Below are 14,478 nucleotides of genomic sequence, written 5' to 3' on the forward strand. Positions count from 1 at the left end.
CTGACATTATGCTATGTTACATTCTGTTGTGTTATGTCGTGCTGTTACGTTATGCTGCGGTGCATTATGTCATGCTGTCTTGTGTTACTTTCTGTTTTTATGTTGTTATGTAGTGTTGTTAGGTTCCTGCAGTCATCTAATGAGGCAGATACCCATTTTGCAGGTGTGCAAAGTGAGGCTCAGAGAGGGTCTCATCTGCTACCCTCGATCATTAACCGAATCACAATTTGCTGAGCACCGTGACCTCACCTTGGTCCCCTCCAGCCCCCGAGCTTGTTCGGCCCTCGGGGCCTGGTTTTGGGAGGCGGGCTGCATGCATGTGCCCACGTGCTTTCTCTCCCCTCTCCAGCCACAGGCCAAGGCGAGGAAGCCACGCACCAAGAGTAAAAGCAAGACCGACCTTCTGAGGAAGTGCATTGAAGATAAAATCCAGCTCTTTGAATGCCCGGCCCCGGAGGACCTGCTGGAAAAGGTCAGTGCTCCCCCTCGCCTGCTGCCCGTGGCACTGGGCAGGGCCGGCGGCTGTCCGCAGGGCGCACGGAGCCCTCGGCTGCGACTGTCCGGCTGCGGCTGTCCGTCTCCACCAAACGCCGAGGTTCTAAACTGTCGCAGGTGGACCTGCCCTTCCCGCACGCCTTTGCCCCGGCTCCTTCTGTCTGGAACCTTCTTCCTCCGCTTGTGCGCCCGGAGGTCTCCGGGTCACCATCAGGCCCCCCCAGCTGCTGTCCCCGCTGCCCGAGGTTGCCGCCACCTTGATGCCTGGCCCTGAGCCTGGCCGAGGTGTTCACATGGGATGCATCACTCTGTCTGCTCTTTATCTAGGCGCCCTCCTCGCACCCTCCGCACCCTCCTTGCACCCTCCGCACCCTCCTCGCACCCTCCTCACCCTCCGCACCCTCCTCGCCCTCCGGCTCCCACAGCAGCCTGGCCTCCGTCCCTCACGCGTTTCCCACCGCCCCCGGTCAGGCTTCCTGTCCCTGCAGAAGGCACGCGCGGCAGCCTGGTGTTACCGTCCACCTTGCCTCTCCTGGGTTCCCTGCCCGCCTGCCTTTACCTGGACAGATGACTCATCCTCCGCTGCCCTCAGGCGTGGCCTCTGCCCTCGGGGGGGGCCCCTCTTTCAAGAAGGCTTATCGGAACACCCGGTCTTCCCACGTGTTCCCCCACCCTCAGCTCCCTTTCTTGTCTGTGGTAACATGCGTTGTGCATGTCACTCATTCCTCTCGTGTCCGAGGAGGCAGCCGTGCCCCAGGTTCTGCTGAGGAGCTCAGTCCTTGCTCTCACAGCGCACACGTTCAAGCTGGGGAGGGGGGCAAGAAGCCCTTAAAGCAGTGGTTCTCAACCTTCTGGCCCTTTAAATACAGTTCCTCATGTGGTGACCCAACCATAAAATTATTTTCGTTGCTACTTCATCACTGTCATGTTGCTACTGTGATGAATCGTCATGTAAATATCTGATATGCAGGATGGTCTTAGGCGACCCCTGTGAAAGGGTCGTTCGACCGCCAAAGGGGTCGCGACCCACAGGTTGAGAACCGCTGCCTTAAAGTGACAGACCGCCATCAGTGCCTGCACGGACAGGGGCGTTTTGGGGCGTGCTCTCTGGGCCATGGTTGATCTACGTGCTGTTCTAGATCCACGCCCTTGGCGTGTTCACGGTTTCAGAGAGCGGCTGCTGTGCGCCTCGGCATCTTGGAGTTTACATCCGGCCGTCTGATGTCCCATCCGCCTGACCGACCTGAGCCCTTCCCTGAATGAACGGTTGTGTGATTGATTTGGGGAAGAAGGACAGACAGGCAGACAGACGCATAGACCAGCGTGCGCTTCCTGCCTTTTCGGAGCTGATGGAGGAAGGTGTCAGCTTTAATGGCGTTGTCCTGAGAGGCAGTGCAGACACCACGCAGGTTATGTGGCTCATGTTCGCTTTCCAGCTACTAGAGATGTTCTGTCCATCTGCCGAAACCTGTCTGCGTGCCCATCCGCCCACCCGCCCATCCGCTCATCCGTCGGCTTTTCACTCAGGACTGAAACGTGAGGATTCCACTCGGTGCAGGGTTTCCTCTAGCGTCTCTCTCAGCATCACACGGCACAGCACGTGTGGTCCTCACAGGCTGAGCCAGCCCTCCGTCAGGGAGCCCTGAGGCTTTCCGGTGCCTTCCTATTTGCAGTGACCTGGGGAGTCTGCCCGTACCCCACAGCCTTCTGCAGCGAGGCTCGCAGAGCCCCTACTGCTGCGTACACTTCAGAGCTGGGAACACTGAGACCCGGAGAGGCCAGGCCACCATCACGCAGCTGGCGGGCGGAGGGGCCTACAGGCAGGTCCTGTGTTCAGGTAGCAGATCTGCTTGATGAACCCAGAAACGAAGGGGCGATTTCAGTGCGTCTTTGCGGTAGTCTCCTGCTGTCTGTGCACAAGGCACATCTACATTTCTCATAAATATTCCTCAACAGCATTTAAATGTAAGTGAAAATGACATGCCCGCATTCCCCACTCACCCGCTCTTTCCGGATGGTCTTAATGGCGTTGCCCTGCGCCTGGGTGGCATGTCTGCCACATGTCCGAGCTCTCATTCATTATGCAGTCCCCGCGTGCCGGTCCCAGGATGAGCCAGGCCTGCACGGCTCATTAACGGTCCTTCATTCAGCGCCACAGCCGCTGCCAGCCCGCCGTCCTGCTGTGATGCCTCCGCCGCCCTGGCAATGACATGGAGGTGGCTGCTGCCCCTGCGTCATTTCAGAAGTGACTAGACTTGACGCATGAGGATAATGTGCTCGTTTTCGGACGACCTCACAAGAGGGAGCAGCGTGGACTAGCAGGCGTGTGGGAGGGAAGGTGCTCTAGGAAGAGGGCGGCTCTGTCCATCCATCCATCCCACGGGTCTCTCCCCGTCTCCTGCCCCGCTTTCTCCCGAGGCAGCCTCTGTCCAGGTGGTCTCCGACGGACGTAGCGTAGTTGGGAGGGAGATCTACTGGCTTCCCTCTGCCCCCAAACAAAATCCAGACTCCTAAGCACAGCGTTCAAGGCCTCGCCGTCAGCCTCAGCGTCCCGTTCTAACCCCGAGTTCACGCCCACCTTCCAGGCACTGAACGGCACCACGGCTGTCTGCCTGGTTTCACTGCAGTAACTTTTTTTACGTTGTCCACTAGAAAATTCTACTTTTCACACTCTTGCGCTTGTGCACACATGCTTTTCGAGAGCCAAATAGCTCTATAGCAGCGGTTCTCAACCTGTGGGTCACGACCCCTTTGGCGGACGAACGACCCTTTCACAGGGGTCGCCTAGGACCATCCTGCATATCAGATATTTACATGATGATTCATCACAGTAGCAACATGACAGTGATGAAGTAGCAACGAAAATAATTTTATGGTTGGGCCACAACATGAGGAACTGTATTTAAAGGGCCAGAAGGTTGAGAACCACTGCTCTACAGTTTTGTGCTTTCAAAAGCAGAGGCTCCTGCGGCCACAGACACCCCCGTTTCTAAATCCACAGAGGTAACGACTCTTCAGTGTTTGGCTTGACCTTTTCATGTTGACTTCCATGTCTCGAAATGATATACTTGTCTTGCTGTTTCTCCGTTTCTTGCCTTTGGCATAACCTATTTACTTTCTTTATGGGAGATAAGATTTCGATACCTTCTTTCAACCTGCAAACACACAGGCCTCCTGTCACCCAACTCCTGATGCAGTTAGATCCGTAGTTAAGATGGCTGTTGTGATGATTATTTAAATATCATTCACATCTGGGCCACAAAAAAACCAAGATTCATTTCTCCCCTGTGCAGCCTTTTGTTTTTCTTGGAGTTGTTCTTATCCTTTGGTTTCTTCCTGGTCACTTTTCTGTACAGTTATCCGTCCTTCCATCCACTTCTTGACAGTTGACCAGATATCCTGCCGGGACCGCACACAGGCCGTGCCCCCTGGGGCACGTGGTCGGGAGGACGTCGCCTGTGCCCGCTGCGCCCCCACCTGCACGGTGCCCACGGAGCCTGTGCACAGCCCTCCGGCGTCACGCTGGGACCCCCTCACCTGCTCTCCCGACGTCTCTTACTTGAGTGACGCACCCGCTCCGGGAGTGTCCTAGGAAGGGCACATGGGCGATTGGACAGTTGGCAGTGTTTAAGGCTGCCGTGCTTTCATCTGCCCCTTACAGGGCAGAGAGTTTGGCCAATCTTGGAATCCTGGGAACTTTTCTTAAATCATATTTTTCTTTTCTCACTCTGTGCCTGCCCTTTGTTCTGTTGCTTTGCTCTCTGAGGAGTGTCCCCAGGGCAGCTGGTGCGGAAGGCGTTGGGACCTCCCAGTAGGGATCAGGGTCAGCACGTGCGGGAAATGCGGTTTCATTGCTGCGGGCAGCGGGGCTGTTTCAGGCAGCCCGTCTAGACCTGCCGCATGGGAAGGCAGGTCTGCCCCTCTCCCCGGAGCTCTTTCCGACCGGATGAGCCCTCAGGCGCACCTTCTCCCGGCGCTGGGATTCACTAAGTAAGCTTCCCAGGGAGAAGGGGAAGGAAGGGCTTTCAAGAACCATTCTTCCCTTAATCTCACGGTCCACGTTCTTAAGCACATACGGAAGGCTTTAGGCCCCCCCTCCCCCATTTTAGGTGTGCATCTGCATAAATAAACTTGAGAGGTAGCCCACACAGTCACTCCAGCTGCCCTGCATCTCCACGGGGACGAGGCCTCACAGGAGATGGGGGCTGCCATGCCCCCAGGGTGTGGGTGGAGGGAATGGGTTCACTCATCTAGAAGTTACTGAGCCCCTTGGCTGCCAGCTCCTCCAGGGGAGCTCGTGTCCTGGTGGGGTGAACGGTGTGGTGAGGGTCCCCCTGGGCGGAGAGCGTGGAATGTGGGGTCACAGAGAAGAGTGACACACACGTGCAGAGTGAGCACGCTTCATGGGCTGAGGATGGGGGGACATGTCCGCCATCAGTAGAGGCAGAGCATGGAGTGTGAGGCTGTGAGCGGTCGGCGAGGGTGGAAGTCGCAGGTGTGGGTGCAGGTGCAGAACAGACCCCACCCCCCCAGGTGACCTTGGCTGGGGTCGTGGAGCCTGAACCGCATCCTCTACCGTGGGAAGCCGTGGAGGGTTTTGTGCCAGATGGCAGCGAGGTTGGGTTTACCTTCAGGAGTGGTCAGCGTGGAATGAGCAGCCAGGCCCCAAAGCCCCTGGGGGGTCATCGGAGAGGCCCCGGGGTCTGAAACTGCAGACTCCAGGCCCGTGTCTCAGCAAATATTGGAGGCCTTGCGTAGGGTCCTGAACTAAAGATGGAAATCTAACGCCTGCTCTTCGGAAGCGGCTGCTCTCGCTGCCCCTCCGGCCGCTGACCCCTCTGGCTTCTGGCCCTGCCCTCCCAGGTCCGCGCCGAGCTGCTGCGGGAGCGGGTGCAGCAGCTGGAGGCCCAGGAGGGCCGCTTCGCCGAGTCCCTGGTCGCCCTGCAGTTCCAGAAGGCAGCGGGGGCCGCCCGGACGCTGTGGGCCTACACCGCCCTCCTGAGCGTCCAGCACCTGCTCCTGGAGGAGCTGAGCGAGTCGGAGACGCTGACCACGGCGGCCTGCGCCCAGATCCTGGAGTCCCACAGCCCCGTGAGTGCGCCCGGGCGGGCGGGGCGGGCGTCACCCCTCGGCCCACCCGGGTTCCCCACCAGCCAGTGGGCGGGCCTGGGCCGTGGTGAGGGTTCAGGAGGTAACTTCCAGGAGCACATGGCACTGCACGGCTTTCACGCTGTTCAGCATCTGGGAGGATGCAAAGCATGAATGAAACGCTTTGGAAGAAACGACTCCTGGAAAAACTACCAAGTGCACCTCGTTTGACAAAAGATGTCGCGGGTCTTGTGGAACTGGAACGTGTGCGGAGGAGTCACTGAGGCTGGGCACGGGCAGTGATGGGCAAACGAAGGCGGTGGGGCTGGTGCCGCGGGCCATGTGGCCAAAGGGACTGCACCCCGTGTCTGCACTGCGGCTCACGCTGCTGGCGTCCACCTCCCCAGCTGTGACCGTGTCTTCCTCTTCCCCCTCGGGCTCCTGCCCACTTGCTGCTCCTCACCCATCTGTCCATTCCGTCTGAACTCTCTCTCTCTCTCTCACGGCTCTGAGGCATCGCGACCTGGAGATCGCACTAATGCTCATAGTTGACCTGCAGGAGAGTCTGTGTGTGGTGCGGGCCTCTCCCTGGTGCAGCCCGCTGCCTCCTTACACCTCCACATGGAGGGGGAGCGCCGTCTCCTCCCTTCTCACAGGGCGCTAGTCCCATCCCAGGGCCCGCCGCCATCAGTGAGCTCAGTGAAGCTGCTCACCTCCTAAAGGCCCGCCCCCCGATCCCACCCCATTGCGGCTTCGGGCTCCATCACCTGGATTCTGAGGGCGGCAGAGCACTCATTCTGTAACAGGCATGGGTGGGGAGTGGGCACGTGAGGAGGCATCTGTGTCTCGCACCGAGGGGCCCCTTCTCCTAAGCCAGGGCTGGAGGGAAGACCCAGAATTAGCCAGGCAAACAGGGAAGGCTCTACCAGGGGCCGGGGGGGGGGGGGGGTGGCGGTGGTGACAGCATGTGCAAAAGCCAGGGGTTGTGAGATCTGGGGCAGCCTCATCGCACTGTTTTCCAGGGCTGGATGGGGAGGCCGAGCAGGTGGGGTTTTGTCTGATCCTCTCCCCCCATGCCCCCTCCCTGCGTCGTGCTCACCACCTGCCCCTCTGTGTGGGGCAGAAATGAATGCTGCATACACTTTGGACGTGCAGGAGCTCCAGGAGCTGGAGAGGAAGCTGGAGGAGGAGCTGGCCCACCAGGAGGCGGCCCAGCGGCAGCGGGCCCTGGCCAGGCGGCAGCAGTGGGCAGAGGACGGGCCCGGGCTCCTGACCGAGCCTGAGGACGCGGATTCCGAAGGGCAGGTCTCCGCGGCGCTGCGGCGGGCCCTGGGCCGGAGCCAGGAGCTCCTGGAGCGCCAGCAGCAGAGGTGAGCCCTCGGGTGCATCAGTGGGGAGCGGGCTGGGCGAGGAGAGGCAGCCCCTCCTCCCTGGCCCAGTCTCCATGGCCTTAACACAGTACAGCGTGGGTTGGATGGCGATTCTTCGTTAAATAACCAGCGATCTCACGGGGTCGCTCTGTCATAAAACGGCTCACGCGGGTGTCGCTTCCCTGCAGCCTGCGGGAGGAGCAGGAGCTCAGCGTCGTGCTCGAAGACCTGCTGGAGCGCATGGAGGCGGACGCCTTCGTGGGCCTGTACAGCCAGGTGAGGGCGCGTGGGCCGAGCTCTGGCTCCGTTTCCTGCCAGCACGTCACTCCCTGTGCTCAGAGCCCACTTTCCCGCCTGAGGACCGGGCTGATAGCAGGAACCGGGGGAAGAGCTGGGGGATGGTTAAAGGAGGGGCCACCTGCCCTGGGACAGGACCCAGCGAGTACTGGACACTCAGGACCTCACTGTCGGGCCGGTCCTGCCATCGCCCCTCCAGGCAGGTCCTGTGGAGGCAACACTTGTCCAGGTTCACACTGAGGAGAGTAAGGACGCTGTCCGAGGACGCGCAATTCCTGTGGGGGGCTGAGGGCTGGCCCAGGCTTTTGGGATGCAGAGCCTGTTCCCTCTTAACCTTTTATTTTGAAATTAGAGGCCCAGTGCATGAAAATCATGCACGGGGTCGGGGGGAAGGGGGTATCCCTCAGCCCGGCCACTACCCTCTCCAATCCGGGACTCCTCAGGGGATGTCCGACTACTGGGATCGGTCCTAAACCGGCAGTCGAACATCCTTCTCCCAATCCGGGACCACTGGCTCCTAAGCGCTCACCTGCCTGCCTCCCTGATCACCCCTAATCACTCTGCCTGCTGGCCTCATGCCCCTAACTGCTCCCCTGCTGGCCTGATCACCCCTAACTGCCCTCCCCTGCTGGCCTGATCACCCCTAACTGCCCTCCCCTGCTGGCCTGATTGCTTCCTAACTGCCCTCCCCTGCAGACCTGATCATCCCTAACTGCCTCTGCCTTGGCTCCTGCCACCATGGCTTTGTCCGGAAGGATGTACGGAAGATGTCCGGTCTAATTAGCATATTGCCCTTTTATTAGTATAGATAATATTAGATTCGCAGGAAGTTGCTAAGGTAGCCCGTAGGGTTCCCGTGCCCCTCCCACATTTCCCTCAGTTTTCCCAGTGGCTGCACCTCACAAACCCAACACAACACCTGGGCCAGAATCTGTCACACAATCTGTCATCATCACATGTGGAGTCCCGTAGCCAACACCACGATGAACTGTCCCAGGGCCACAAAGGTCTGCCTGTGCCGCCCCGGGTGGGCACACCCATCCCTCAGCCCTGGTGGCCGCTCCTCGGTTCTGGAATGTCACACACAGGGAGTCACACAGGCTGGCCCCGCAGAACCTGGCTTTCTTCACGCAGTGCACGGCCCCGAATCCACCCGCTTCCTCACCGCCCGGTGCTGTTCCCGTGGAGGCCACAGTGTGTTTCTTTAACTGTCTGCAATTTTGGGACGTTTCCATTGTTTCTGGAGCCTGTGCTGGCCCCACCCTGGCTCCGCAAACATGAGTAGGAGAAGGGACATTAGTAATTGTCGCTGCTGCAGGCCAGGGCGTTAGCGGCGGGTGAGCTGGGGGTCCTCGGAAGGGATGGGCGAAGGCTGTGCAAATGTCATGGGGAGCCAGGTCTGCAATTTGAGGACAGGTTTCTAAGACTGAGCTACTGGGCTATGCATTTCCCTGGGAGGAGGCATCCTAAGCCTGTGATCCATTAGAACTTGCCTTTCATCAGGCTTTGCCCTGAGGCCTGAGCTGCTGCCTTACCCCCTAGGAACTGCGGCCTGAGCCGCTGCCTTAGCCCCTGGGAGCTGAGGCCTGAGCCCCTGCCTTAGCCCCTGGGAGCCGGGGCCTGAGCCGCTGCCTTAGCCCCTGGGAGCTGGGGCCTGAGCCGCTGCCTTAGCCCCTGGGAGCTGGGGCCTGAGCCGCTGCCTTAGCCCCTGGGAGCTGGGGCCTGAGCCGCTGCCTTAGCCCCTGGGAGCTGGGGCCTGAGCCGCTGCCTTACCCCCCAGGAGCTGCGGCTGGCCTCGTACCTGTCCAAGCTGACGATGGTGCCCGTGGGCACGCTTCGCCGCCTCCTGAGCGTGGCTCTGCCCGCAGCCCCACAGCCTGAGCTGCTGGCCTTGCTGGAGTCGCTCAGCCAGAAGCAGCCGGACCCCACGGTGGAGCATGACGGCGGCGGGGAGCAGGCCGACCTGGGCCGGAGGGGGTGAGTCAGCATCTGCCACCCCTGGGGAGCAGTGAGCAAGAGTCAGGAGAACAGATGGAGGGCAGGGTGCGAGGCCCATGGCACAGCCTTCCCTGGCCGGCACGCCATTGCCCAGAGCAGGGGCTGCCAGGACCGTCGTCATGGGTCGTTTTCCCATTCTGGTGGTCCCACATGTTTTGTCCATACTTTCTCCTTTTGTCACCAATTTACTTTTCAAGTAGGATCTTAAGAAAGTAAGTTTCTGCCCTCAGTGGTTTGGCTCAGGGGCTAGAGCGTCGGCCTGCAGACTGAAGGGTCCCAGGTTCGATTCTGGCCAAGGGCACATGCCTGGATTGCAGGCTCAGTCCCCAGTAGGAGGCGTGCAGGAGGCAGCCAATCAATGATTCTCTCTCATCATTGATGTTTCTGTCTATCTCTCCCTCTCCTTTCCTCTCTGAAATCAATAAAAAAAAAAAAAAAAAAAAAGAAAGTACGTTTCTGGGCTGTAGATGTGCCGGACACACGTTAATGACAATGTAAAACACACACATACTGGAAACAGTGTGAAAACACAGCAGGAAAGTCATGGCCCCACCAGCTGGAGGAAAGGGCTGGTGGGATTTGACTGCAGCTCTTCCTCCCTCACGTGTGTTTCTCTGCTGGGTTGTGTGTGTGCCTGTGTGTCCATGTGTGCACATGTGTCTGCATACATGCATGTGTGTGTGTGCATGTGTGCATGCCTGTGTATGTGTGTGTGGTAATCCCATGTGCACAGCCTTGCCTCTTGCTTCCCAGAACCTCAGGCGGAAGCTGATCTTATTTTCTTCCAACTCTGATTGATGTGCAAAGTCACTTTATATAATAACTAGAGGTCCGGTGCACGGATTCATGCACTGGTGGGGTCCCTTGGCCTGGCCTCCACCCTCTCGCAATCCAAGACCCCTTGGGGGATGTCAAACTGCTGGTTTCAGCCCGATCCCCACAGGCTAAGCTGAGGGACCCCACCGGTGCACAAATCCGTGCACCGGGCCTCTAGTATGCATATAAGATCTTTGGTTACTCTCTTCCCGCCCTCTCCGCTTCCCTCTGAGATTCATCCGCCTGTTCCATGTTTCCATGCCTGTGTGTTGAGCATCTGCCCCCTGGTGGTCAGTGCACGTCATAGCTACCAGTCGAAAGGTCAAATGGTTGCTTAGGCTTTTATATATATAGATTATCACACTATTTAGACTATATTTTCTGTTATTTTATTCACAATTTAAATTCATGCTTTTCACAGTTGTTGAAACACCTTTGTAGGTATTATTTTTACCGGCTGCCTAATATTCCCCCAGGTGCATGTGCTCTGGGACCCTATTACTGGGCTTGTAGTGGGGCCCCTTCCCCTCAGGCCGGGGTAACGGCTCCCTGGGAGAGTCTCTTCTTCCTGAGAACATAGACGCTCCTTCTTGCCTTCAGGAAGCACCAGGGCTGGTGGCAGGCCTTAGAAAGCAGGCTGCGCGGAGAACTGAGAAGCAGCGGCCTGGACAAGATGCTGTGGGCGCGCCGGAGGAAGGAGAGGTAATGACGGGCACCGGCTGCAGGGGGAGGGGGGCGGGGACCAGGGCAGCCTGGGAGCCGGAGGGCAGCCTGGGAGCTGGTGGAAGGGGCACGGACGAGAAGGGGCCATCCTTCCCAGAGACCACAGTCTCCTCCTACTCCAGGAGCTGAGGGTGAGCCGCCAGCTAGTGGGGGGTGTTCGCTTATCCTGCGTTAGCACTTGGATTACTGTACGCCTTTTCACCAGTGGACCTTTTTTAGTGGGATATCATTAGAAGGAGGGTAACTCCTCACAGCTGTTGACTTTCTGGTTGGAGAAGCCCGTCTTATTGCACTGAGCCTCCCAGGAAGTGGGGACGGTAACCCCAGAGCTCAGGGAGCTCAGATGAAGAGGCCCCGGTCTGCGCTGTAAGGAGTGGCCCTGGGACTTGGGACATCTAACTGGCCCCTTTTCTCCCTACACTCCCAGGCCAGTGCTTTCTTTTCTACCAAGTGTCTTTCTCCTTTAACTGTGCCCACACCCCGGGGAGCAGAGGGGAGCGGGCGGAGTGGCTGCAGATGGCTGCAAACAGTTGACCAGTGTCTCCAGTGATGCCCACGGGAGAAGATATGGAGAAAAAGGAGCACCAGCTGGTTCATGATGGGCTAGATTAGAACGTGGTCTCCAGCGTGGGCCCTGGGAACAGTGGGAACCCAAGGGGAGTGTCCACTCCCTAATTTCTCAGAGCCCCGGTGCAGGTGCTGAGACCGCGCCCCTCAGTGTCCCCGAGAAATACCTCAGAGACGTGGGCGGTAGGCTGCAGAGCAGAACTTAGTCCCCGAGACATTAGATCCGGATACTGAGCCCAAACCAGGAGGAGAAGGAGATTCGAGCTGTTCCAACTGTGAAGGGCTCCACCAGAGAACAGTCGATTGCGTGGGATCAGGATGGGCGAGCGAAGGCATCCTGGGCCGCATTCCCAAAGCGTGTCTCTCTCCTGCTTCAGGCACCTTTTCCCCAACTTCTGTTGCGTTGTAATGAGGTGTTACCACCAGCTTTTAGTGTGAGGGCCACAGTCAGGGGTGTCCTGGGAGGGGGACAGGGGCTCTATGTGTAGCATGTGCCAATTTCCATGGTGTAAATACTCCCACCGTGGCTCATTGCAAGCGAACAACAGGATGGCAACAGGTGAAACTCCTGAAAATGGAACGGTTGTGAGTCAGTCAGGTAATCTGCAGCCAGTTTCAGGGGCCATCTGGTGACCAACAAGAAAGCCTCTCTGTACAATGGTACTTCATTGGGGACTTAGGGACAGAGAAGGGGGTGCTCCCAGGACACTCATGTCATCTTCCGTTCTGTCTGCAGCATACTGAGGAAGACGTGCCCCCCTCTCAGAGAGCGGACGGTGTGCTCAGGGAAAGGGGGCTGGCCACACCTGTCCCTGGAGTCCAGCGGCGACCTGGTCCCCGTGCCCATCGTCGGGGCAGAAGCCATTGATTTATTGAACACGGGCGAGAAGCTCTTTATATTCAGAAATCCCGCGGAGCCGGAGATCTCGCTGCGCGTTCCTCCCAGGAAGAAGAAGAACTTCCTGAATGCCAAGAAGGCCGCCTGGGCCGCGGGCGTGGACTAGCCAGCAGGAAGGCGCCAGGGACTGACGACGGGACGACGTGCTTTCTCCTGCCCACCTGTTTGGGTATGGGCCACAATCTGCAGAAGTCAACTGCAGGTGGCAGACTCAGACACCCCAACAAACCCCGACCTTCAGGGACTCAGTTTGCTCTGTTCTCATGAATTCCAAGAGGGCCCGTTCCCTTTGGAGGGACGTGGTGAGAGGGGACCGGCCGTGAGCTCTCGGTCCCCGCACCCCGAGGGCCTGCGGTGACCAGCCCCCCTGCACGTCCCCCAGTGTCCGGCTGCGGAAAGGGCTGGGTGTGGAAGGCAAGGCTCTCTCTTCTTACATATTCTGTGTTTGTCGGGGGAATTTTCAAGAATAAATGTATTTTACACAAAGCGCTTCCCAGCGGACTCCTTTCCACTGTAGGTGGGAACGCCCACTTTTCACTGCGTCTGCATTTTGGCCACGCGACCTGTCCCACAGCGATTTGCCCTCTCTCGTTCCAGTGGCCAGGACACGTCTCCAATTCAAATCAGAGTTACTTTTCCTTCTTTATTAAAAAAATATTTTTATTGATTTCAGAGAGGAAGGGTGCGGGGGAGAGAGAGAAACCTCAGTGATGAGAGAGAATCATTGACCAGCTGCCTCCTGCACACCCCACACTGGGGACGGAGCTGGAAACCTGGGCACATGCCCTGACCAGGAGTTGAACCGTGACCTCCTGGTTCATAGGTCGATGCTCAACCACTGAGCCACGCAGCTGAGCCCTTTCTCCTTTTTACAAATGAGGGAATCCGGTCCTCACAGCAGCGCCTGGGGCCCCTGAGGCCTCACAGGGGCTGGACCAGACCGTGGGGTGAGCATCCCGAGAGCCAGGCAAAGGCGATCGCCATGGGCCCTTCCTGTGGGTAGGAGGTGATTGGGAAGGAGTCCGTCCCCAGCGAAGCGAAGGCGAGGGCTCTGAGGAAGCACCTGTTCCATGCGAGCCGCTGGGCCCTCCCTGCTGCGCCCACTTCGCACCCCTCTCTGCCCCCAGCAAGGAGGCGGCCCTGCCCCAGCAAGTCTCGCCTGCAGTCACACCTCCTGTGAGGGAGGAGGCCTGGTTTTGAACCCGGGTCTCCCAACTTCAAACCCTCATCTGCCCAAGACACCCCGTTTCCTCTGGTGGCGTGAAGGCCAGGCCTTCCATGCAGTTCCCCTCAGTGTACATGCAGCGTGGTGGACAGGGACCTGGCTGGGGGTGTGTTTCCAGGCAACAGGTGACCTGTCTTTGTGGACATGCTGTGTGTGCATCCATGGCCACGGTTACAGCTCAGGTGCAAATTGTGATGCTTACAGTTTTCAGTGGCTTTTTGGCAGGTCTACCCATAAATATCAAGTATTTCTTATTAAATGTATGGGGTGACGGTTCATAGGATCACATCGGTTGCAAGTGTACAGTTCTATGATACATCATCTGTGTATCATCCTGTATAGCATTTGCTATACCACCCAAAGTCAAATCATCCGCCGCGGTATATGAGGCCCCTTCACCCCCACCCAGCCCTTCCCTCTCGTGGCCGCCACACTGCTGTTTGTGTCCACGAGTTTCAGATTTCTCTCCCACATAGAAGCGCAATCCTAAGTCTCAACTATTTTAATACTATTGTGTATCATATTGCTTTTAAAGTTGGATTGTTGGTTTTTTCCATGGAGAGCATATAGAAATACAATGGTTTTTGTTTGTTTACTTGCATTCTGCAAGCTTGCTGAAGTCACTCATTGGATTTAGTGGCTTTTTTATACATTTCTTCAGTTTTTCCACTTAGACAATCCTGGAGTCTTTGAGTAAGGACAGCTTTTATCTTTTCCAACCTGGACACTTTTTTTTTAGCTTGCCTTATTGCACTGGCTAGTGTCCAGCCCAATGTTTAATAGATGTTGTTAGCACAGATGTAATTGATTTCTTCCCGGTTGCATCTTTTACCATTAAGTCTGATGTTGGTTTAGGTTCTGCATGGATGCCCTTTATCACATGGAGGAGTGTCCCTTCTAGTCCTACTTTGCTGATGGGTTTAATCAGGAATTAATGTTGGATTTGTTCAAATGAAAACCTTGACCTACAAGGTTTTCCAGTCTGCCTGATTTTCGTCTGA

General features: G+C 57.6%; 1 protein-coding gene across 3 annotated transcripts in view; it reads left to right on the forward strand.

Annotated features, from left to right (window-relative positions):
- EVC2 (EvC ciliary complex subunit 2) overlaps positions 1-12,739 on the forward strand; it is a 51,517-nt gene extending 38,778 nt beyond the window's left edge. For all 3 annotated transcript variants that reach the window (XM_036328625.1, XM_036328638.1, XM_036328635.1), the window contains 7 exons: positions 350-472; positions 5,359-5,586; positions 6,739-6,953; positions 7,142-7,229; positions 9,031-9,227; positions 10,665-10,766; positions 12,091-12,739. In XM_036328625.1, the coding sequence (XP_036184518.1) occupies positions 350-472; positions 5,359-5,586; positions 6,739-6,953; positions 7,142-7,229; positions 9,031-9,227; positions 10,665-10,766; positions 12,091-12,358 (1,221 nt within the window). In that variant the 3' untranslated portion in view covers positions 12,359-12,739. The remainder of the gene's footprint in view (positions 1-349; positions 473-5,358; positions 5,587-6,738; positions 6,954-7,141; positions 7,230-9,030; positions 9,228-10,664; positions 10,767-12,090) is intronic.
- The last annotated feature ends 1,739 nt before the right edge of the window (positions 12,740-14,478 follow it).

This window comes from Myotis myotis, unplaced genomic scaffold (assembly GCF_014108235.1).
Source record: "Myotis myotis isolate mMyoMyo1 unplaced genomic scaffold, mMyoMyo1.p scaffold_m19_p_1, whole genome shotgun sequence".
Classification (NCBI taxonomy): Eukaryota; Metazoa; Chordata; class Mammalia; order Chiroptera; family Vespertilionidae; genus Myotis; species Myotis myotis.